Raw genomic sequence first — 26,365 nt, forward strand, 5'->3', positions numbered from 1 at the left:
CAGGCCTGTGTGCAGAGGCCAGCAGGAGGGTCTCAGTACAGCCCAGTGACCAGCAGGAGGGTCTCAGTACAGCCTAGTGACCAGCAGGAGGGTCTCATTACAGCCCAGTGGCTAGTAGGAGGAGAAAAAAGTATATAACACACTTGCGCTAAAACAAAACAGTAATGGCCCTTTAAATTTGCCCCAGGTGCTGCTCTCCTTGACTGGATGGAGCCAGTTACTGATAAACACAAGAGGGTAGGGGGAGACAGAGAGCGCTCCAATGGTGCATTAACCCAGATGTAAATAATTCACGCAAATAAAAAGTTAAACTTACAATTACAATGATAATGCTGCGCTTTGCTTTTACATCCACCAGTGGGAAACCTCAGCCTAATCCTGCCTGGCCAGGGCGGGTGGTGCAGATGGTTTTGCAGGAGGACGTCCGTCTGGGGAGAGAGCTGTGCGCCGCTGATACTGTCTGATGTCACTACCGGTTTCGGCGTTAGTCCACGCCTTCCTCAGGTGACGTTTCCTTCAGACAGTGCAGTATACATAGATTCGCCCCCATGGCAACAGTGGCCAGGGGGCGGTGGTAGGATACAAATACAATTAAACTTTATTGAGACGAGTAAAAACATCCATCCACAGTACGTGGATTACTGAATTACCTAAATGAATTTCTTTGTAAAACGTAGCAAATCAGCTACAAAGTTAAAAACACACCTGCATTTCACTAGACCGAGTTTCCCTCGATCATTTCTAAAACCATACAGTACATATACATTTTCCTATGCAGAAAAAACCAAACTCTATATGGGCAGAAAATACCTCTTCATGTGGTCTTCGTGCGCAACGCTATAACAGACCTTACTGCAGGTAAAACCATACATATTCACCTTGATGAGGGAATAGAGGGAAGTGTGCATAAAACCTATAAAATAATGCGCATATTCATTAGCCCATAGATGGCACCATACGATGAGAGCCCTCCATCAGTTATAAATGATACATAAACAAACAATAAATGAACAATAAATAAGATATCATTGACATCATATGAACAATAAATGAGCTGCCAGAGAGAGATCATATGCAGCCACTATCATCCATTTCCAGCCTTCAAGAAGGCACCAATAGATTAAAACCACTTATATGATATAAATAATAGATAAGCGGATAGAAAAAAGTGTCATTAACATAATATAATAAATGAGCCGCCTAAAAATTAATTTGCAGCTGCTACTATACATTTTCAACTTTAGAGACTGTGTCAGTAAAAACCTGTACATTCAGCATAACAATAGTGGGTGGATTCAGACTCTACTGCAGACAAAACTTCACATGTCTATGGATCATTTAAATTCTAGTGTCCCTTGACAGAACAGTGGACACCACATGACTGCTGACCCTGAGTGACTGTATAGACCATTAAAACTCAAAGTAAAACATTGATACATATGTGAGATATCTCACTCAAATAATTTATAAGAATATGGTGTTCCTGTTTCCCGCGGACACCTGTGTCCACAAGTCGCAGGGACTCCAACACAGCAGGAATTTGATCCATTATTGGTCAAAAACAAGGAGAACATTTGAAGCAATATATACACTCCATCCAAATATAAATTCCCAGCCACCAGTGGCCAGCTATCTGGTAGCTGGGAAAGGTGCTCTAATACGCACCAGGCTCTATACCTAGCTGGAAAATGCAACTCTCTGCCTATAGTGCAATCTTCCACCGGCAAGAGTTACAGAAGGTATAGCACCAATTAACATACAGTACAACCTATAACACAGGCAAGCTGTAGAGCCTTAAACTGATGTGAAAAAACTCCCATTTCACATATGTATACTCCTTATACTGTTGTCTTTCTCTCCACCCAATCATGACCAACACTACCCTATTACACACATACTCATACATACAGTGCTATGGACACACTTTTCCGAAATAATGTGACTTTGGTGGGGCCCTATTGATTTTTACTCTATTTGGAATCAAGAAATGGTTTCAAGTGGCAAGACTTTAAACTTCCAGATCTTCATTGAGGCCTCTCGGGGATAGTGTGTCTAATCTGAAGATCCAATAAACTTCCCTCTCGCATAATTTTTTGTATCTCAGGCCCATGGGGACGGAATCAGCTATATGTTCTAAACCAGTAATTGTTAAGCTTCCAGGATCTCCTTGATGGCATTGGTTGAAATGGCGTGGAACACTATGTTTTTCGGATTTAGACAAGATGTTACATTTGTGTTCTCCCAACCGAGTTCTGAGTTCACGAGTGGTTCTTCCCACATATTTTTTGTTACAGCCACATTGCAACAAATAGATGACGAACTTAGTCGCACAATTTGTAAATTGCTTCAGAGGTAGGGGGGGGACCTTCCAGGTTTGGAATATTTTTAAGTCTATGTAACATAAATTGGCAACAACCACACCTACTTGATCCACATTTGTAGTTTCCCGTCACACTACTTTTCAACCAGGTAATGGGTTCTTTCACATCAATTCTGCTTGGTGCAATTATGTTTTTTATGGATTTTGCTTTCCTATAGATGACTTGGGGCACCTCTGGCAACAGATCTCTCATTATAGGATCTTGTAGCAATATTGGCCAGTTCCTTTTTCATAGTGACATAGTGATCCGCCAAGCGGATAAGGGGGGGGGGGAATTGTGATACAAGATTTCACCAAATACAAGGCTGAAGGGGAGAGATTGCTTCAGGACCCCAATATATATGTGCAATTGAGAAAAGATCCAACACAGGAATTCTCAAAAGATCTGTTAAAAATCCTTGATGATGGAATCACCAATGATATTATAAATAAGGATGAGTGCAATTTCCTCAAACCCAAGAATCCATTAATTCCATATCTTTATCACATTCCAAAGATCCATAAAAGTACAGTGGAGCCACCAGGGCGGCCTATTGTTGCAGGGATGGAAGGTATATTAACACCCATATCTGATTATGTTGACTATTTCTTGCAACCAATAGTACAACGCACAGAATTGTATACTAGAGATTCCCTACACACTTTAGAAATTATCAAACACTATGTTTGGAAAAAAGAATATTATTGGGCTTCCCTAGATGTATGCTCCTTGTACACATGTATACCCCACATCAAAGGCTTGGAGGCCATCAGACACTTCTTATCCAAAGATGGATCCTTCAATAGAGACCAAGCTCAATTCATATTGGACCTTCTTAAATTTGCATTGGAGCACAATTATTTCACCTACATGGGGGGCTACTATCTACAAAAGTGTGGAACTTCTATGGGGGCGGGGTTCGCCCCCAGCTTCGCCAATATTTATATGGCATTTTGGGAGGAACACTTCATCTGGTCTGACCACCCTTTCAAATCTAACCTGGTGTTATACACCAGGTACATTGATGACGTCTTGTTAATCTGGGAGGGGACAAAAGACAGATTCCAGGAGTTTGTCACATATTGCAACAACAACGATTTCGGGTTGGAATTCACCTATGTTATTCACGAAAATGAACTGGTATTTTTGGATCTGGAGCTCTTTATAGATCAAGACTCTAAGATTCAAACCAGGACACACTTTAAGCCTACGGCAGGCAACTCGTATCTCCACGCAGACAGCTGTCATCATCCTGGATGGATAAGCAACATTCCGAGGAGTCAATTCTGTAGGTTAAGAAGAAACTGTTCAAATGATATTGACTATCAAAAGCAATCAGGTATATTGAAAGAAAAATTTAAAGAAAAAGGTTATAAAGATGCTTGGATTGACGCCGCCATTTCAGAATATCAGGGTGCCTATACCATTAAAAATAAAGAAGATCAAACATCAAATGGAACTAGCACAGACAAAAAGGAGAGTGGCGTACAAATTGAAAGCAAAAACAAAGTTAAAAAGAAAGCTGCGGCCCCTAAAAATGGGCCCACCTTTATTACTAAGTACACTGGCAGCTCACGAAAAATCCAAGGTATCATAAAAAGGAACTGGCCAATATTGCTACAAGATCCTATAATGAGAGATCTGTTGCCAGAGGTGCCCCAAGTCATCTATAGGAAAGCAAAATCCATAAAAAACATAATTGCACCAAGCAGAATTGATGTGAAAGAACCCATTACCTGGTTGAAAAGTAGTGTGACGGGAAACTACAAATGTGGATCAAGTAGGTGTGGTTGTTGCCAATTTATGTTACATAGACTTAAAAATATTCCAAACCTGGAAGGTCCCCCCCCTACCTCTGAAGCAATTTACAAATTGTGCGACTAAGTTCGTCATCTATTTGTTGCAATGTGGCTGTAACAAAAAATATGTGGGAAGAACCACTCGTGAACTCAGAACTCGGTTGGGAGAACACAAATGTAACATCTTGTCTAAATCCGAAAAACATAGTGTTCCACGCCATTTCAACCAATGCCATCAAGGAGATCCTGGAAGCTTAACAATTACTGGTTTAGAACATATAGCTGATTCCGTCCCCATGGGCCTGAGATACAAAAAATTATGCGAGAGGGAAGTTTATTGGATCTTCAGATTAGACACACTATCCCCGAGAGGCCTCAATGAAGATCTGGAAGTTTAAAGTCTTGCCACTTGAAACCATTTCTTGATTCCAAATAGAGTAAAAATCAATAGGGCCCCACCAAAGTCACATTATTTCGGAAAAGTGTGTCCATAGCACTGTATGTATGAGTATGTGTGTAATAGGGTAGTGTTGGTCATGATTGGGTGGAGAGAAAGACAACAGTATAAGGAGTATACATATGTGAAATGGGAGTTTTTTCACATCAGTTTAAGGCTCTACAGCTTGCCTGTGTTATAGGTTGTACTGTATGTTAATTGGTGCTATACCTTCTGTAACTCTTGCCGGTGGAAGATTGCACTATAGGCAGAGAGTTGCATTTTCCAGCTAGGTATAGAGCCTGGTGCGTATTAGAGCACCTTTCCCAGCTACCAGATAGCTGGCCACTGGTGGCTGGGAATTTATATTTGGATGGAGTGTATATATTGCTTCAAATGTTCTCCTTGTTTTTGACCAATAATGGATCAAATTCCTGCTGTGTTGGAGTCCCTGCGACTTGTGGACACAGGTGTCCGCGGGAAACAGGAACACCATATTCTTATAAATTATTTGAGTGAGATATCTCACATATGTATCAATGTTTTACTTTGAGTTTTAATGGTCTATACAGTCACTCAGGGTCAGCAGTCATGTGGTGTCCACTGTTCTGTCAAGGGACACTAGAATTTAAATGATCCATAGACATGTGAAGTTTTGTCTGCAGTAGAGTCTGAATCCACCCACTATTGTTATGCTGAATGTACAGGTTTTTACTGACACAGTCTCTAAAGTTGAAAATGTATAGTAGCAGCTGCAAATTAATTTTTAGGCGGCTCATTTATTATATTATGTTAATGACACTTTTTTCTATCCGCTTATCTATTATTTATATCATATAAGTGGTTTTAATCTATTGGTGCCTTCTTGAAGGCTGGAAATGGATGATAGTGGCTGCATATGATCTCTCTCTGGCAGCTCATTTATTGTTCATATGATGTCAATGATATCTTATTTATTGTTCATTTATTGTTTGTTTATGTATCATTTATAACTGATGGAGGGCTCTCATCGTATGGTGCCATCTATGGGCTAATGAATATGCGCATTATTTTATAGGTTTTATGCACACTTCCCTCTATTCCCTCATCAAGGTGAATATGTATGGTTTTACCTGCAGTAAGGTCTGTTATAGCGTTGCGCACGAAGACCACATGAAGAGGTATTTTCTGCCCATATAGAGTTTGGTTTTTTCTGCATAGGAAAATGTATATGTACTGTATGGTTTTAGAAATGATCGAGGGAAACTCGGTCTAGTGAAATGCAGGTGTGTTTTTAACTTTGTAGCTGATTTGCTACGTTTTACAAAGAAATTCATTTAGGTAATTCAGTAATCCACGTACTGTGGATGGATGTTTTTACTCGTCTCAATAAAGTTTAATTGTATTTGTATCCTACCACCGCCCCCTGGCCACTGTTGCCATGGGGGCGAATCTATGTATACTGCACTGTCTGAAGGAAACGTCACCTGAGGAAGGCGTGGACTAACGCCGAAACCGGTAGTGACATCAGACAGTATCAGCGGCGCACAGCTCTCTCCCCAGACGGACGTCCTCCTGCAAAACCATCTGCACCACCCGCCCTGGCCAGGCAGGATTAGGCTGAGGTTTCCCACTGGTGGATGTAAAAGCAAAGCGCAGCATTATCATTGTAATTGTAAGTTTAACTTTTTATTTGCGTGAATTATTTACATCTGGGTTAATGCACCATTGGAGCGCTCTCTGTCTCCCCCTACCCGCTAGTAGGAGGAGCCCTGTACAGGCCAGTGTGCAGAGGCCAGCAGGAGGGTCTCAGTACAGCCCAGTGACCAGCAGGAGGAGCTCCGTACAGCCCAGTGGCCAGTAGTAGGGTCTCATTACAGCCCAGTGGCCAGTAGTAGGAGGCCTGGACAGGCCACTGTGCAGAGGCCAGCAGGAGGGTCTCAGTACAGCCCAGTGGCCAGCAGGAGGAGCCCTGTACAGCCCATAGGCCAGCAGGAGAGTTATTGTTTGGGCGTCTTCTATCAGATGTTGGGCTCCACCTCTTTACTGGCAGCTGCTGAGATCAGAGCAGTTCTGCAGGCAGAGCGACCTCTCTGTAACTGATCTGTTTAAACATCGCTTTGGTCTAACGCTTTAGTTTCCACGTTCACAAAGGATGCAATCTGTGCTCCCTTCTGTAATGTGCGTCTTCCTCTCCCCCACTTCCAGGTACCACCATGGCTCTCAGCGCCGCGCTGTTCGGGGTGTACTTTAAGCTGACGGAGATCCACGTGCACAACGCCTCCTCCAGCCTCCCGCCCATGTCTGATGCGGCGGAAAGTCCGGCGGAACATCTGGCATGGCTGCCCCTGGCTAGTATGGGCCTCTTCATATCCGGTGAGTGATTCCCAAAAGACATCGATTAACCCTTCACACACTCGCATGCAAACACTCTCATGCAAATCAATCATCCAGGGTTAACTGCTATCCCTACAGCTAAGTAAAAGGCCAGGATCTTGGTTGCAAAAGAGTATATTCTCTTGCATAGTCGCATACGCGGTGTAGATGCTCCCCAGAGTTTGTATGTGTTCTACTTCTTGCCCTATAGTATGCATAGTGCAAGCATTCAGTGTATAAAACTTTTTTTTAACTGTTGGCCACACCCCCTTTGGCCCCTCCCTTATAACTTATTTAAATGTTCTAACTTGAGGTGATGATCCTGAGTCATAGCTCCCAACTGTCCCTCTGTCCCTCTTTCCTCCTCGTTTGTCCCTCTTTCAGGACTTTGTGCCTCTTTCTATGTAAATATATATATTTCTCTACTAAAAAATGTTTGTTTGACTCTATACTTTATTTCCACCCATTAAATTGATATATTACTAATTTTAAAATGATAATATGAAGGAAAATGAACCAGGATAGAAAGGACCAGTGTGGTTTGAATTATAAAACAACATATTTTTCCTATGAAATCTTTATCGTGTGCATGACTAGGGGTGGTTAGGGGTGTGGCTTAAGTGACCCTCATTCTCATCTCAAAGTTGGGAGGTATGACTGAGTTGTTTCCCCCCCCCCCCCCCCCGCCTTGTAACTTATCCTTGCACTATCTAGCACAATCTGTCTCAAGAGAGGACGTTCAGATCTGTGCTCCTAATCTTTTGATGGGTTGATGCACTGTATGCTTGCAATATGCATGTTATAGGGCCAGAGAAAGGACACATATAAACTCAGGGGAGCCTCTCTATGTGGCATATGTGACTATGCAAGAGAATATATTCTTTTGTAATGAAGACCCGGGTTTTAACTTAGATGCGGGGATAGCAGCGGTGCCTGGATGTGTAAGTGTGCAAAGGGTTCATTGATCTTACTTGTTCCTGGATCTTTGATTTGCATGCGAGTGTGTGAAGGGTTAATTGATCTTACTGGTTCCTGGATGTTTGATTTGCATGCGAGTTTGTGAAGGGTTAATTGATCTTACTTGTTCCTGGAGGTTTGATTTGCATGCGAGTGTGTGAAGGGTTAATTGATCTTACTTGTTCCTGGATCTTTGATTTGCATGCGAGTTTGTGAAGGGTTCATTGATCTTACTGGTTCCTGGAGGTTTGATTTGCATGCGAGTGTGTGAAGGGTTAATTGATCTTACTTGTTCCTGGATCTTTGATTTGCATGCGAGTTTGTGAAGGGTTAATTGATCTTACTTGTTCCTGGAGGTTTGATTTGCATGCGAGTGTGTGAAGGGTTAATTGATCTTACTGGTTCCTGGATGTTTGATTTGCATGCGAGTGTGTGAAGGGTTAATTGATCTTACTTGTTCCTGGAGGTTTGATTTGCATGCGAGTGTGTGAAGGGTTAATTGATCTTACTGGTTCCTGGATGTTTGATTTGCATGCGAGTGTGTGAAGGGTTCATTGATCTTACTGGTTCCTGGAGGTTTGATTTGCATGCGAGTGTGTGAAGGGTTAATTGATCTTACTTGTTCCTGGAGGTTTGATTTGCATGCGAGTGTGTGAAGGGTTCATTGATATTACTGATTCCCATATAAAGCGTCAGTCTGGCCTCGTCAGAATCTGGAGTGTTATTCCACCATAATCACTTTCTACGTGAGTAAAAAGTGAAAGTGGAGAGTGACTGATCTGTGATGGGCCACACCGAGTGGTGGGCAAGTCCAGCTCTGTAGGTCGGTAAATAGTAGAATTGTGGAATGGTTGCCCATGACAGCCAGTCAGAATCCTTGTCTCACATGGCCACAGAGATCTGCGATCTGATTGGTTGCTCCAGCTTTGATATCCCCACTTCAGAATTTACAGATCCTGTATTTAAAGAGAACCTGTACTAAAAAAAAAAAGAGCCCTCTGGGGGATACTTGCCTCGGGAGGGGGAAGCCTCAGGGTCCCAATGAAGCTTCCCTGTCCTCTGTAGCTGCGGGGAATCCAGCGCTGGCTCCCTGAAACCTCCCCGACAAGCTTGACGAGCAATGATATATTTACCTCTCCGCAATCCTGCGCAGGCGCACTAGCGGCTCTTTCATTTGGTGTAAGGCGCAAATAGCTGAACCTGATCGTATCCGCAAAGGACTCGCCCCTGCACAGTAGAGCGGATCCGATCATGTTCGGCTATTTCTGTCTTAAAGAGACACTGAAGCGAAAAAAAAATATATGATATAATGAATTGGTTGTGTACTATGAATAATTACTAGAAGATTAGCAGCAAAGAAAATATTCTCATATTTTTATTTTCAGGTATATAGTGTTTTTTTCTAACATTACATCATTCTATAATATGTGCAGATTACACAACACTCAGCATTCAAAATGAGTCTTTCAGAGCAGTCTGTGAAGTAATGACCTCTCCTCTGCCAGAGGAAAAGTAAAAAATTAACTAACAGTTGAGATAATAAAAGTCAGAAGACAGCCCTCTCCACTACTTTGAAAGTCCTAGAGCTTAATGGCTTTTTAGTATAGAGATAACAACTGGAGTTTCTTAACTCTTCCTGTACTGGAAACAATTAGACTGATGTATCTGATCTTAATGTTTTATTTCTTAGCTGTACTACACATACAAATCATAATATCATAATTTTTTTTTCGCTTCAGTGTCTCTTTAAAGGGAACCTAAACTGAGAGGGATATGGATGTTTCCTTTTAAACAATACCTGCCTGACAGTCCTGCTGATCTCTTTAGCTGCAGTAGTGGCTGAATCACACACCTGAAACAAGCATGCAGCTAATCCAGTCTGATTTCAGTCAGAGCACATGATCTGTATGCTTGTTCAGGGGCTGTGGCTAAAAGTATTAGAGACACAGGATCAGCAGGAGAGCCAGGCAACTGGTAATATTTTAAAAGGAAAAATCCATATCCTTCTCAGTTCAGGTTCCCTTTAAAGAAAACCTGTAATGAGAAAAAGTTCCTGTAGGGGGTACTCACCTCGGATGGGGGAAGCCTCCGGATCCTATTGAGGCTTCCCCCGTCCTCCTCGGTCCCACGGCGACGGTGAAAAAGCTCCTGGAACAGCGGGGATGTAAATATTTACCTTCCCGGCTCTAGTGCAGGCGCAGTATCGGCTCTCCGCTTGGAGATAGGCGGAAATCACTGTCGGGCCGCTCTACTGCGCAAGTCTCCTGCACCTGCGCAGTAGAGCGGACCCGACGGAGATCTGCTATTTCCGCCTATCTCCGTGTGGAGAGCCACAACAGCGCCCCCGCTGGAGCCGGGAAAGGTAAATATATCAGCGCTTGTCAGGCTTGTCGAGGGAGGATTCCGGGACACTTCGGGGGAGCCAGCGCTGGACTGCCTGCAGCTACAGGGGAGTGGGAGCCTCATTGGGACCTTGAGCTGAGGCTTCCCCCTACCGAGGTGAGTACCCCCCAGGGGAATTTTTTTTTTTTTTTTGGCTACAGGTTCTCTTTAAACCGAACGGAGAGTGCTCCTGTGCGGGATTGCAGTAGGTACATATTTACCTCACCGCGGTTCGGGGGGCTGCAGCGCTGGATTGCCGGGACATCGGAGGACGGGGGAAGCTGCGTTAGGACCCTGAGGCTTTCCCCTCCCGAGGTAAGTATCCCCCAGAGGGCTTTTTTTTACATCACAGATTTTCTTTAACATTGAGGACCCTTTTACACTGAGGCGTTTTCATTGCGTTGCGTTACCCTTTTTTACCGCAGAGTAACGCTAAAGCAATGGAAATCTAACGGACATTCCATACCTGATGCGATGGAAGTATCGCATCTGACACCAACCAATCACCGCGTTACGGGTCAGCATCCGCGTTGACGTACGTTGAGTGGAAGTCATGTAAGTCAATGGTGCTGCAGATATTGTACATTTTTCCGCAGTGCACATGCACGGAAGCCATTTTTTTTCAATACACTTGCTTGCAGGAATTGAGCGCAAGAGAGGCTCATTTATGATTTGAATTTCTGCCAGGAAATACATGAAGGCTCATTACCGCAGTTATCTACAAAGCCTTTTTTGTAGGGGTGGGAATGCGACCGTCCGATCGCATTGCAAACAAAATGCTGATTGCTGGTGTGACACCGGCCTAAGCCACAGTGACCAGATTTTCCTTAGCTCAACCTAAGGGGGGGTGCTAGTGCGCAGCTCCGGGAAAATGGGCGTGTCCACGATGTGAAGGAAAAATGGGCATGTCCATGATATGGTGTGGGCGGAGTGAACTGTAATGTAACTCTGAGTCAGTGGGCTAGAGTTTCCTCCCAAAACACAGATAGGCAAAGTGACCCTAAAGGTAATTGCCATAGGCAATGTTCCCCAAACACATAAGAAAGCATTGTTCCCACAATGATGTGGTGAAATGGGAGATTTGCATCAGGGATGTCAGTCCATGACATGACTATGTATTCTGTAAAGTACTGTAGAAGATGCATGTGCTACAAAAATGTAGGTACCAATGACAGTAAAAGACTATTGACCATGTAGACCAGCCTTTCTCAACCTTTTTACCCTGGAGGAACCCTGCAAAGAACTTATGGATCTCAAGGAATCCCTGCAAATAATTGCTTGATCTTGAGGAGCCCCTGCATTTATTTAGCAGGAGGTGTGGACTCTAAAAGTAGGTGAGGCTGTTTATTTCACTACCCCCTATTATACTGCTCCTCATACTGTCTCCTTATCCTAGTGCTCCCACGATGGGAGAAAATGCATAGGAACCCCTGCAGGGCACTCAATGAACCCTGGTTGAGAAAGCCTGATGTACACTGATCCATCCTGGCGAATCGGTTCGGACGATAATCGGTTAGTCATTTAAAAGTTGTTTATGGCAAACAATGGTTTCATTCAAAAACCCACGTGTGGCTAGTGGTGCATTTCTGTGTTTTCCATTTAGAACTTCTGCTAACGATTCAATCGGTCATTGTGTTCAAATGTACACAATCAATGACCGTCTCAGGGCTTGCTCGTTTTGCCCCAACAGTGTGTGTGTGTGTGTGTGTGTGTGTGTGTGTGTGTGTGTGTACGAGACTTTAGATATTTTTCATGAGATTACAGCAGATTCTCAGGCCGGTATTAGTGAGCCAAATCCTCATTGGCCTCCTGAATCATCCTGGTCGTCTTTCACCTTCAAATCTTCTGTTGGCGGAAAACATTGAGGACCACGGAACTGGTTCTTCTGGTATGGAAGTGGGGGACTTCCTGGTAGAGATGAGATAGGATAATTGTACCATCCAGTCTGTGTTATCCCCCAAAACATTTTCAAGCCGGGTGGCATGAAAAAGTAGCCGGGTGGGGCGGGATGAGAGAATGCAGGGCCTATGCTTCTCTGCACAACTCTGCTTAAAGCAGAGGAGGAGGTGAGCCGATGACAGCTGGCTGCTCACCAAAACTAGCTGGGGGGAGCACCCGGCTAAAAGATCCTGGGGAGAACACTGCAGTCTCGATGATTGTTGAGGGTGGCTGTACAGGGGAGGAGGTGGAGTATATTTGGTCCATCTGTGACCCTCTTGTTTTCATTGGGTATATTTGCAGGCTTCGCCATTGGCTGGGGCCCCATTCCGTGGCTGGTGATGTCAGAGATCTTCCCGCTGCGTGCCAGGGGCGTGGCCAGCGGAGTCTGCGTGATCACCAATTGGGGCTGCGCCTTCCTGGTGACCAAGGAGTTTCATGACATGATGGTAAGTCGTGCTGCTGAGCATTAGGAAGCAGTTAAAGGACCACTATCACAAAAAAATGTAAAATTTGAAATCCATTCATATAAAATATACATTTCTCCCAGAGTAAAATTTACTGCAAATTATATTTGTCCTATGTTGCTGTCCCTTACAATAGGTAGTAAAAAGCTGACAGATCTTGAACTAGAAGTACACAGAGGTGCATAATGCAGGCGGGGCCCCGGGCACTCACACCGCCCAGGACCCCGCTCTGTAAAACATCCCAGGGGGGCAGGAGCAGCACAGACAGCCCCCCAATGCTCTCACCAACTGGGAGGACTATCCACGACTGCCCCCAACAGCAAGGAGATTCCCCACAAAACCGCCTCCCCAATTCATACAAAAAAACACTTACTGTATTTTTGGGACTGTAAGACTCAATTTTTCTCCCCCAAAAGTGGGGGGGGGGGGGGGGAAGTCACTGCGTCTTATAGTCCAAAGGCAGGGAGTTCCTGACTTGTGAACACCTGCCAATATGAACCTCCAACCAACCGCAATGTCGGGGACTCCCTGTACTGTGCCCATGCAGAGGAGGACACAGGGGGACACAAAGGGGCATAGAGGAGGAGACAAGGGGGACAGGAGGACACAGGGAGACACAGAGGTACAAGGGGAGCATGAGGTACAAAGGGGGCATAATCCACAAGATTCCCCTTCACCATGGATGCACCAGGTTTAGTACATATATATATTTTTTCCCCTGGTTTTTGTCCTCCAAACCAGTGTTCCCCAACCCTGTCCTCAAGGCCCACCAACAGTGCATGTTTTGTGGAAATCCACAGGGGTAGTTAATCCGCTCTGCTGAGACACTAATTGCCCCACCTGTGAATGTTAAGGTACATACACACGTCTGAACAACCGGTTGTTTGGAGGTCAAATAGGGCGTGTGTACAAACGATCGTTCAGCTGATAAGGCTGATTTGTCAAAACCAACCTTATCAGCAGAACAAGTCGTTTAGAAAAATCAGATGTGTGTTTGTACCTTTAGGGGTTTTCTGCAAAACATGTGCTGTTGGTGGGCTTTGAGGATAGGGATGGGGAACACTAGTTGCGTCTTATGGTCAGGAGCGTCTTATAATTGAAAAAAATACGGTAGTAAGTAAGCTCTTCCAAGCAGCACCTGCTGTAAAAATATTCTGCAGAAGCCTGTCACCAAATTAGAAGCACATTACATGCATTCAAACTGCAGTACCAAATTATGCAAGGGCTGAACTGACCCCAATCACCTCAAAATTAAGGGAGACCCTCAACTACTCATAATAGGTTGAACTCTAGTATTGATAAGAACAACTTGCATAAAATTTACCTTCAGTTGCACAATTTGCATAATTTGCATTACGTTGCACTAATGGAGGATGCTCGCTTCCAAAATGGTTTTGCATGCAAAGGCATTCCATCCTAGACCCTTTCACCACGATGAGGTCCACTCCAGTCGAAAAGGGGCCCTACCACCAATATGTGACTTGGAAGCCAACTTAACTGTGTGATTTCAAAAATATACAGAGGTGCACAATACAGGCGGGGCCCCAGGAACTCACACCGCCTGGGACCCCGCTCTGCAACACACACACCCCAGGGATGGCTGAAGCAGCGCAGACAGCCCCCCAATGCGCTCACCCCCTGGGGAGGGGCATCCACAAGTTGCCCCCACCACCAAGGAGATTATCCACAAAACCTCCACTCCAATTCATTGAATCTCTGTGTATTTTCTGAAACCCACAGGTAAGTCACATATTAGTGGTAGGGCCCCTTTTGACTGGAGTGGACCTCAACAAGCGATGAGGTCAGATGTAGCAAAAGACAGTTTGCGAACTCTGTATAGTTGGCAGGTGTGTGTGTGTGTATGTGTGTGTGTATGTGTGTGTGTATGTATATATATACAGTGGTGTGAAAAACTATTTGCCCCCTTCCTGATTTCTTATTCTTTTGCATGTTTGTCACACTTAAATGTTTCTGCTCATCAAAAACCGTTAACTATTAGTCAAAGATAACATAATTGAACACAAAATGCAGTTTTAAATGATGGTTTTTATTATTAAGTGAGAAAAAAATCTCAATCTACAAGGCCCTGTGTGAAAAAGTGATTGCCCCCCTTGTTAAAAAATAACTTAACTGTGGTTTATCACACCTGAGTTCAATTTCTGTAGTCACCCCCAGCCTGATTACTGCCACACCCGTTTCAATCAAGAAATCACTTAAATAGGAGCTATCTGACACAGAGAAGTAGACCAAAAGCACCTCAAAAGCTAGACATGCCAAGATCCAAAGAAATTCAGGAACAAATGAGAAAAAAAGTACTGTAATTGAGATCTATCAGTCTGGTAAAGGTTATAAAGCCATTTCTAAAGCTTTGGGACTCCAGCGAACCACAGTGAGAGCCATTATCCACAAATGGCAAAAACATGGAACAGTGATGAACCTTCCCAGGAGTGGCCGGCCGATCAAAATTACCCCAAGAGCGCAGAGAAAACTCATCCGAGGGGCCACAAAAGACCCCAGGACAACATCTAAAGAACTGCAGGCCTCACTTGCCTCAATTAAGGTCAGTGTTCACGACTCCACCATAAGAAAGAGACTGGGCAAAAATGGCCTGCATGTCAGATATCTAAGGCGCAAACCACTTTTAAGCAAAAAGAACATTAAGGCTCGTCTCAATTTTGCTAAAAAAAATCTCAATGATTGCCAAGACTTTTGGGAAAATACCTTGTGGACCAACGAGACAAAAGTTGAACTTTTTGGAAGGTGCGTGTCCCGTTACATCTGGCGTAGAAGTAACACAGCATTTCAGCAAAAGAACATCATACCAACAGTAAAATATGGTGGTGGTAGTGTGATGGTCTGGGGTTGTTTTGCTGCTTCAGGACCTGGAAGGCTTGATGTGATAGATGGCACCATGAATTCTACTGTCTACCAAAAAATCCTGAAGGAGAATGTCCGGCCATCTGTTCGTCAACTCAAGCTGAAGAGATTTTGGGTGCTGCAGCAGGACAATGACCCAAAACACACCAGCAAATCCACCTCTGAATGGCTGAAGAAAAACAAAATGAAGACTTTGGAGTGGCCTAGTCAAAGTCCTGACCTGAATCCTATTGAGATGTAGAGCTGTCGCGAACCTCCGATTTTCGGTTCGCGAACCGGGTTCGCGAACTTCCGCAGAAGGTTCGGTTCGCGGAAAAGTTCGCGAACCGCAATAGACTTCAATGGGGAGGCGAACTTTGAAAAATAGAAAAAATTATGCTGGCCACAAAAGTGATGGAAAAGATGTTTCAAGGGGTCTAACACCTGGAGGGGGGCATGGCGGAGTGGGATACATGCCAAAAGTCCCGGGGAAAAATCTGGATGTGACGCAAAGCAGCGTTTTAAGGGCAGAAATCACATTGAATGCTAAATTGCAGGCCTAACGTGCTTTCAAACATCTTGCATGTGTATACATCAATCAGGGAGTGTAATTAGAGTACTGCTTCACACTGGCACACCAAACTCACTGTGTAACGCACCGCAAACCGCTGTTTGTGTAGTGACGGCCATGCTGGACTACTGCGCAACATGGCGTGATTGCTCTTCCTCACTCAGTGATGTCAGGTAATGTGTGACTTCCTTCTCAACTTTCCATGGCATTGTTAAAAAGCTTACGTTTTGTTTTAATTTACATTTTCTACTTGCTGTGTACTTGTTCAGTACCGCTACAATGAGAATCCTGTGGAGGCGGGCAAGTCTGCCATTGTGACCCCGGGTAATGGCCGGGGAATGAGGGGTTTGAATCCGGTGTGGAGCCTGAGCAACGGCTACCACTACACATCCAAGGAGGGCAGCGGGCAGGCATGCACGCCCGCCCGCCCCAAGGTAGTGACCAAAAATAACAATACAGGAGGAGGACTTTCGAGGCCCTGCTGTGTATTTTAAATGAATGTACTTTAAATCCTTTAACGAGAACCAGTTATGGCGGGCAAAGATGACACCACATTCCTTTCACGAGAATCATATGGAGGCGGGCAAGTCTGTCATTTGTGACCCCGGGTAATGGCCGGGGAATGAGGGATGGAATCCGGTGTGGAGCCTGAGAAACGACTACCACTACACATCCAAGGAGGGCAGCAGGTAGGCATGCACGCCCGCCCCGAGGTAGTGACCAAAAATAACAATACAGGAGGCGGACTTTCGAGGCCCTGCTGTGTATTTGAAATGAATTAACTTTAAATCCTTTAACGGGAATCCGTTATGGAGGGCAAGTCTTCCATTGTCACCGCGGGGAATGAAGGTTGGATTCCGGCCTGAAGTGGGAGCCTGCTGAGACCCATGCTGTAGCTGCCCTGACCGTGCTTTGCCGACCAGGCATCTGTGGTCAGATGGACCCTTGAGCCAGCGGAAGACAAACCAAGTCGAAAGCATTTGCCAAGAATGTTTTACGGAGGGCAAGTTTTTTTGCCCTTTTTTTAAATTTTTTGAAAATGATAGATGGTTGTATTTTTAAATTGTTTGAAAGTTTAGATGGTTGTATTTTTAAATTGTTTGAAAGTTTAGATGGTTGTATGTTTAAATTGTTTAAAAGTGTATCCATTCTTCCTCCCCCCAGCCACGAACAATACCATGGGAACGTGGAGCAGCAGAAGCCCCCTGTGACGGCTGCCACGGTTGTTCTCCGCGGCTTGTCTTTTGAGGGGTGCTGCTTTTCCTCAGGTGTTCTTGCCATAGCTGTTTGTGCCTTCTCTCCAGGTGCCTTCGTAAAGCACTTGTCCCTATGTGACAGTTGGCCTTTCCACGGCTCAATTTTTGCTGGCAGAGACAACAGATGGCTTTGCTCCGATCTGAGACACACACGTGAAAAAATTTCCAAACCGCTGAGCCCCCCTGGGGTGATGGCGCTACGGTGGCATCAGCAGCTGACGTTGAAGGGCATGTTGGCTGTCTGGCCATAGCTGGCGATACATGGCGCCGGACACTGCCCCCAGCTGTTTCTGAGGACGAGCTCCCTCTGCTTCTATCATGGAGTCGTCTCCTCCTACTCCTCTCTGACTCCTCCTCTGAACTGTCCCCCTGGTCATCTCCTCTACCGGGAACATATGTGGTATCCGTATAATCGTCATCATAATCCTCCTGGCCAGCTGCGCTTTCCTCAGACACCTCCTCAAGTGCACCAACTTCAGGTGGTCCACCATCATCCCCATCCACACACGTTACGTCCATACTATCGCCACCTAACTCGGACGTATGAGGTGGTGTACCTGCGCCTTCTTGTTGTTGTTGCAGTAGTGGCTGGGAATCAGTGATTTCACCACCACCACCAAATAACTCCTGCGAAGTGTCAAATGCAGCGGATGTGGTGCTTGTTGTAGCGCTGGTGGCTGCGGGAGATGAGGTGTTCTGTGTTAAATACTCAATCACCTCCTCACGATTTTGGGAAGTGATGGCACGTGCCTTCTTCTGAGCACTGTATTTTGGGGCAGGTCCGCATGAAATCACAGCAACACCACCTCGCACAGCCACAGACCTGCCGGTGCCTGGTGGCCTTCCTCTGGGTCTGCCTCTACCTCTTCCTCTACCTGGTTTGTCCATTTTGTCCATCTCGGGGGTATGCTAGCTATATGCAGTGAGGTGGGTTCACTCAACACAACAGGTAGTTAGATGCAGTGAGGTGGCCAGGTGGGTTCACACTCAACACAACAGGTAGTTAGATGCAGTGAGCTGGGTTCACTCAACAGTAAAGGTACTTAAGATGCAGTGAGGTGGGTTCTCACTCAACACAACAGGTAGTTAGATGCAGTGAGGTGGCCAGGTGGGTTCACACTCAACACAACAGGTAGTTAGATGCAGTGAGCTGGGTTCACTCAACAGTAAAGGTACTTAAGATGCAGTGAGGTGGGTTCTCACTCAACACAACAGGTAGTTAGATGCAGTGAGCTGGGTTCACTGAACAGTAAAGGTACTTAAGATGCAGTGAGGTGGGTTCTCACTCAACACAACAGGTAGTTAGATGCAGTGAGGTGGCCAGGTGGGTTCACACTCAACACAACAGGTAGTTAGATGCAGTGAGCTGGGTTCACTGAACAGTAAAGGTACTTAAGATGCAGTGAGGTGGGTTCTCACTCAACACAACAGGTAGTTAGACTTAGATGCAGTGAGCTGGGTTCACTCAACACAACGCTAGGTATATGCAGTGATGAGGTGGGTTAAGTAAACACAACAGGTACTGGGGTATATGCAGTACTGGGTAGTACAATGTGCAGCTCCCTGTCACACACACAGGCAGTCAGTCACTGAATGTGCTGGGCTGCTGGCAGTGGCACACACACTATCAATTAGCAAGGCTGTGCATGCAACAAAAGTGTCAGGAAAAAAAAATGTACAGGCTGAGCTCTGAAAAGAGCTGTTGCTGGGTGCTTTAAAAGCAATATTAATCAGTCAGGAAGAAGCAAAGCAGCCTAGAACCTAACTAATCTGTCCCTAGGAGAAAAAGTCTGCAGCAGCTGTCCCTTTCCTCTCTGTAGCAGGCACACGAGTGACTGTAATGGCCGCCGGAGGCTGCCTTATATAAGGGGGGGTGGGGATCCAGGGCTTACTGTAGCCTGAATGGCTACAATGTGCCTGCTGACTGTGATGCAGAGGGTCAAAGTTGACCCTCATAGTGCATTATGGGGCGAATCGAACTTCCGGAAAAGTTCGCCTGGCGCAGGCGAACGCGAACCCCCAATGTTCGCCTGGAACCGCTCGCCGGCGAACCGTTCGGTACACCTCTACTGAGATGTTGTGGCATGCTAGAAAACCCTCAAATAAAGCTGAATTACAACAATTCTGCAAAGATGAGTGGGCCAAAATTCCTCCAGAGGGCTGTAAAAGACTCGTTGCAAGTTATCGCAAACGCTTGATTGCAGTTATTGCTGCTAAGGGTGGCCCAACCAGTTATTAGGTTCAGGGGGCAATTTCTTTTTCACACAGCTCCATGTAGGTTTTGAGTTTTTTTTTTCTCACTAAATAATAAAAACCATCATTTAAAACTGCATTTTGTGTTCAATTATGTTATCTTTGACTAATAGTTAACATTTTTTGATGAGCAGAAACATTTAAGTGTGACAAACATGCAAAAGAATAAGAAATCAGGAAGGGGGCAAATAGTTTTTCACACCACTGTAGATAGATAGATAGATCTATCTATCTATCTATCTATCTATCTATCTATCTATCTATCTATCTATCTATCTACAGTGGTGTGAAAAACTATTTGCCCCCTTCCTGATTTCTTATTCTTTTGCATGTTTGTCACACTTAAATGTTTCTGCTCATCAAAAACCGTTAACTATTAGTTTTAAATGATGTTTTTTTTTTTTATTTAGTGAGGAAAAAAAACTCAAAACCTACATGGCCCTGTGTGAAAAAGTGATTGCCCCCTTGTTAAAAAATAACTTAACTGTGGTTTATCACACCTGAGTTCAATTTCTGTAGTCACCCCCAGGCCTGATTACTGCCACACCTGTTTCAATCAAGAAATCACTTAAATAGGAGCTATCTGACACAGAGAAGTAGACCAAAAGCACCTCAAAAGCTAGACATCATGCCAAGATCCAAAGAAATTCAGGAACAAATGAGAACAAAAGTACTGTAATTGAGATCTATCAGTCTGGTAAAGGTTATAAAGCCATTTCTAAAGCTTTGGGACTCCAGCGAACCACAGTGAGATCCATTATCCACAAATGGCAAAAACATGGAACAGTGATGAACCTTCCCAGGAGTGGCTGGGCGACCAAAATTACCCCAAGAGCGCAGAGAAAACTCATCCGAGAGGCCACAAAAGACCCCAGGACAACATCTAAAGAACTGCAGGCCTCACTTGCCTCAATTAAGGTCAGTGTTCACAACTCCACCATAAGAAAGAGACTGGGCAAAAACGGTCTGCATGGCAGATATCCAAGGCGCAAACCACTTTTAAGCAAAAAGAACATTAAGGCTCGTCTCAATTTTGCTAAAAAAAACATCTCAATGATTGCCAAGACTTGTGGGAAAATACCTTGTGAACCGCCGAGACAAAAGTTTAACTTTTTGGAAGGTGCGTGTCCCGTTACATCTGGCGTAGAAGTAACTCAGCATTTCAGCAAAAGAACATCATACCAGCAGTAAAATATGGTGGTGGTAGTGTGACGGTCTGGGGTTGTTTTGCTGCTTCAGGACCTTGAAGGCTTGCTGTGATAGATGGAACCATGAATTCTACTGTCTACCAAAAAATCCTGAAGGAGAATGTCCGGCCATCTGTTCGTCAACTCAAGCTGAAGCGATCTTGGGTGCTGCAGCAGGATAATGACCCAAAAGACACCAGCAAATCCACCTCTGAATGGCTGAAGAAAAACAAAATGAAGACTTTGGAGTGGCCTAGTCAAAGTCCTGACCTGAATCCTATTGAGATGTTGTGGCATGACCTTAAAAAGGCGGTTCATGCTGGAAAACCCTCAAATAAAGCTGAATTACAACAATTCTGCAAAGATGAGTGGGCCAAAATTCCTCCAGAGCGCTGTAAAAGACTTGTTGCAAGTTATCGCAAACGCTTGATTGCAGTTATTGCTGCTAAGGGTGACCCAACCAGTTATTAGGTTCAGGGGGCAATTTCTTTTTCACACAGGACCATGTAGGTTTTGAGTTTTTTTTTCTCACTAAATAATAAAAAAACATCATTTAAAACTGCATTTTGTGTTCAATTATGTTATCTTTAACTAATAGTTAATGGTTTTTAATGAGCAGAAACATTTAAGTGTGACAAATATGCAAAAGAATAAGAAATCAGGAAGGGGGCAAATAGTTTTTCACACCACTGTATATGATACATGGTACAGGGTGCGTTTCTCTATGTTTTTCTTCTGACTTCTGCAAGAGTTCAGGTCCACATTTTTTGAATACATTTATTTTTTGTTTTTGCCTCGGATGCGGAGGGCTTACCTTAGGCTGCCTGCACTCAGGCGACAGCCACTTGTTTGGGAAGGCGGGGGGAGAGGGGAATGCATGCTGCACACCTGCAGCCGCAGGGCCAAGAAGGGGCAGGGGGGCACAGTCAGTGTCTTGGTCGGTCTCCCCTCAGGCATCCGGCGAGTCGCCGCACGCTCGCAGAAAACAAACTGTGCAGCTGCTGCTATGGAGAGGGGCGGGCCTGGTGATGAGGAGGAGGTGGTGGAGTGGGTGGAAGTTAGTGACAGGAAATGCAGTGAAGAACACTGCTTTCCATGTCTATTGGCTGGGCGGCGGAGGGGTGGGCATAGAGGAGGTGGCACGTGGTGTAAACAAACCACGATCGCTATGACAGGACAGAAGAGGCAGCGCAGCTGATTGTAATGGCGGTGGTGAGCAGCAGTCTCCCCCCGCGGAAGCGCTCCCCCCTTTCATGCCGCTCCAAGGCGCTGCTTGTACCGCCTGGCGGTTAAGGCGCCCCTGGTGTGTGTGTGTGTGTGTGTGTGTGTGTGTGTGTGTGTGTGTGTGTGTGTGTGTGTGTGTGTGTTTGTGTGTATACAGTGTGTGTGTGTGTACAGTGTGTGTGTGTGTACAGTGTGTGTACAGTGTGTGTGTGTGTGTAAGCTTTCACCTACTAAGCCTCTGCAGATTCTATTCCTATATGCTGATAAGATGTTAGACAGCTAACAATATAATACTCAACTGCTATCTGATGTCTAGATGCGCTGTAATGCTGGGGATACTCGGGTCGACAACCGGCTCGATTAGCCGCCGGATCGACCCCAGCCGCGTCCCTGCAGATCGATTACCGCTCGCAACCCCCCACCCCCCCGTGTACACTTCCTTATCAGCACTCGATTCCCTGCCATTGTCCGCAGGCGGGAATCGAGCGGGCGGGGGTCGATCGGCTTGATCGGGGCAGCTGAATATTATCAGCTGGCCAGATCAGCTGGTCAATACATGGTACAGAAACGTACTGTGTATCCCCAGGATAAGGCCCGGTGCACACCAAAAACCTCTAGCAGATCTGCAAAATGCTAGAGGTTTTTGGAGCAGATTTCAGAGCGATTCTAGGCATGCATAGAGAGATTTTCTAAACATGCCTAGCGGTTTTTGGAGAGTTTTTGTGTAGCAGATGTCATATATTGTTGCAGTAAAGCTGTTAACATTGAGCCAGAAACACCTCAGACACTGACGTAACAATAGGTGATGGGACCCCTGCCCTCCTAGGGCCCGCTCAGGGACTTTTGGGGGCAGGAGGGGTCGTAGCATAAGAGGAGAGTGTGGCAGATCGGTGGGGAGGGGGAAAATTCCCCTCCCCCCTCCCTCACCTCGGGCTCTCCTCTCAGCGCTCTCCCTCCTGCAATTATTGGTGGCAGCAGCAGCGGCGGCAGGCTGAAGCTGAACACTTTAACTCCTTCTCGCCGGAGGTCTTCCGTTCTCTAAGAGCAACTTCCTGTTTACACAGGAAGTTGCTCTTAGAGATCGGAAGACCTCCAGCGACAAGGAGGACAACTTCCGGTGTAAACAGGAAGTTCCTCTTAGACAACGGAAGACCTCCGGCGAGAAGGAGGTAATGTGTTCAGCTTCAGCCTGCCGCCGCTGCCATCAATGATTGCAGGAGGGGGAGCGCTGAGAGGAGAGCCCGAGGTGAGGGAGGGGGGGGGAATGTCCCCCCTCCCCACCGATCTGCCACACTCTCCTCTTATGCTGCGACCCCTCCTGCTGGAAAAAACGAACAGCTGTGGTGTGCACCATCCCATTCACTTTTATTAGCCAAGCGGTTTTCCCTCAGCAAGTATATAAAGAAAAAAAACGCTCCAGAACCGCTCTGGTGTGCACCAGCCCTAAGAAGTAATCATCATAAAAATTGTATAAAATAAAACTGAATTAGATTTTCTTCAGACAAAAGTGTATGATGATGTCACAGAAAGAAATGCTGAAGAAATAAAACCGTTGTCAGAATAAGATTTAATGGTGTGAGATAGAGGAAGGACACATAATAATCACATTACTTCATATAATTACCGCACACAAGTCATCATTATTCATCATTTGTGAAGGGAAAGACAGAACAATGCCATAAAGATCATTCCCAGCAAAGTGATCAGGAGATCTGCTGCTGGGATATTTATAACAATACAAAATAACAATAGATTTCTGAAGTGAAATAGAAGCTTGCAGAAACAACAGAAAGCATTGGGTAACTTTATAATATATAATTATAACATAAACATGTTCCCACCTGATCAGTGCCTTATCAGAGTAGCATAGCGAGCGCTAAGAACCCGCAGGGGTTCAGGGCAGGACAATTGCCATTGTCAATTAGCAGGCATAAGTTTCTAAAGGTGGGTACACACGTCAGATAAAAGTCTTTGGAAAATGAAAGATCACAGACCAATTTTACCCCCTTTCATGTAGTATGAGAGCCATACTCTACACAGTCTATTCTATGGAGCTGAACTCCCCATCAGACAGAAATCTTTGCAAGATGCTGCATACACAGATGCTGTACACATGCAACAGATCAGTATCTGCAAAAGATCTGTTCCTGCCAAAGATCCATTCCTGCAAAATGCATTCATAGTCTATGATATCTGCAGATCCTCATACACACCTTGTTTAACGGACAATTATCTGTAGATCAGATCCACCAGGTTGGATCTTCAGATCGGCAGATAATTGTCTGATCTGCAGATGAATGTCAGTTAAACAAGGTGTGTATGGGATCTGCAGATATCCTAGACTATGAATGCAATTTGCAGGAATGGATCTTTGGCAGGAACAGATCTTTTGCAGATACTGATCTTTTGTGTCTGTACAGCATCTTTGTGTGCAGCATCTTGCAAAGATTTTTATCTGATGGGGAGTTCAGCTCCATAGAATAGACTGTGTAGAGCAGGGGTCTCAAACTCGCGGCCTGCGGGCCATTTGCGGCCCTCGATACAATATTTTGTGGCCCTCGCTTCCTTATAGTTCGCTTCAGTGCTCCCAAGTAATCCGCCGCATCCCCGCCGCTAAACGAGGGCTGCAGAGCCCCCAAATCGCCCGGGGGGCAATCCGCCGGCATTTCCTGGAAGGGGCAGAGCTTTCAGCTTCAGCTCTGCCCCTCCTGACGTCAATCGCTGCACGGATCGCCGCCTCTTCCCGCCCCTCTCTGTGAAGGAAGAGTGAGATGGGCAGGCAGAGGCGGCGATGTGCCACGATTGACGTCAGGAGGGGCAGAGCTGAAAGCTCTTCTCCTTCCAGGAAATGCCGGCGGATGGCCCCTTGGGCGATTTGGGGGCTCTGCAGCCCTCGTTTTGCAGTGGGGACACGGCGGATTACTTGTAATGGGAGCACTGAAGCGAACTATAAGGTAAAATAGGCAAAATAGTTTGCTTCAGTGTGAATTTGATTTTGAAATAAAATTCAATGCAAGGGACGGTGGGGGGGCTGGGGGGGGGCGGGAGCTGCTGATTGTGAAATCCCTTATGCGGCCCAGCCTCATCCTGACTTTGCCTCCTGCGGCCCCCAGGTAAATTGAGTTTGAGACCCTGGTGTAGGGTATGGCTCTCATACTACATGAAAGGGGGTAAAATTGGTCTGTGATCTTTCATTTTTCAAAGACTTTTATCTGACGTGTGTACCCACCTTTAGTGCTCGTTATGCTACTCTGATAAGGTGTGTTAAATTTAATAAGGCGCGTTATCTCTGATAAGGTGTGTTAACTCAGATAAGGCATGCTATTTGTCTTAGTGAATCAAGCCCCTTGACTCTCTTCTGTGACATGCTGGGACTAATCTGTGAAGGGGTGATTTCTGGTATAGGTGCTGGATCACAACTGTATCCCATCACAACCTCTGTGTCTTTCTCATCTCATCCAGTCACACGTCTCTGCCTGTGATGTCACCAGTGGGTGGATGCCTCTCCCCCCCCTCCCCTTCTCGATATATAGCTATCTTTATACAACCTTTCTCTACATAGAACCCAGCATGGAGGGGCCCAGTGAATCTGACATTGTAGGTGTGAAGGTGTTTGATGATTGGGAAACACAGGGCATAAAAGGAGATCAGCCCAACCTCATAATCCAGATATATCCTGACTCTATCACTGGGGATCCAATCAGGTAACCGGATCACTTTTCTGTCATGTATCACTGAGTACTGATCATCATCCCTGCACAAACTCCAGGACTTGTTACTCCATCCAATCAGTGACTGATCTCCTTCCCTGGCTATACTGGGGTAACACATCCCGACTCTCCACTTATCTGATCTCCCAACATCCACTTCCCAGTAATGTCGCCCTGAGGAGAAACTCTGGCTGCTCAACACCTGAGGATACTGAAATCTCTCTGCTGTTTCTGGGCGATTCTGCTTTTTACCTGCCCTGGATGCAGTTTTCCTGTCATCTGATATATGTAGAAGATCACCAGCTGTGTTTTCTTCCAGTAATATGTCTGTAGGCTGTCCATAGATTATTCTAGTTACCCCAGACATGATATCAGCTAGTCCTGTGTGTAATGTGTGTGAGATGCCGGCCACATCCAGATCCCCTCCATCATGGAGCTGCTTATCATGTCTATACTTCATGTCACACAAGTCACCTGTATGTGATTCCTGTAAGACAGTCAGTGGGTCAGTCATCTTACACAGCTCCTTAATGTGACGCATCTTCCTGGACAGCTCCTCCTTCTTTATGTCCAGCTGCCTGATGACATCATCATAGGATTGTGACATCTGCTCT

At 45.4% G+C, this 26,365-nt stretch overlaps 1 protein-coding gene across 4 annotated transcripts in view; it reads left to right on the forward strand.

Moving 5' to 3' along the window:
• The window catches only part of SLC2A8 (solute carrier family 2 member 8), a 124,657-nt gene that overhangs the window by 41,692 nt on the left and 56,600 nt on the right, over positions 1-26,365 (forward strand). For all 4 annotated transcript variants that reach the window (XM_068249013.1, XM_068249014.1, XM_068249015.1 and 1 more), the window contains exons 8-9: positions 6,783-6,950; positions 12,531-12,676. In XM_068249013.1, coding sequence (XP_068105114.1) covers positions 6,783-6,950; positions 12,531-12,676 — 314 coding nt within the window. The remainder of the gene's footprint in view (positions 1-6,782; positions 6,951-12,530; positions 12,677-26,365) is intronic.

Source organism: Hyperolius riggenbachi, chromosome 8, assembly GCF_040937935.1.
Source record: "Hyperolius riggenbachi isolate aHypRig1 chromosome 8, aHypRig1.pri, whole genome shotgun sequence".
Classification (NCBI taxonomy): domain Eukaryota; kingdom Metazoa; phylum Chordata; class Amphibia; order Anura; family Hyperoliidae; genus Hyperolius; species Hyperolius riggenbachi.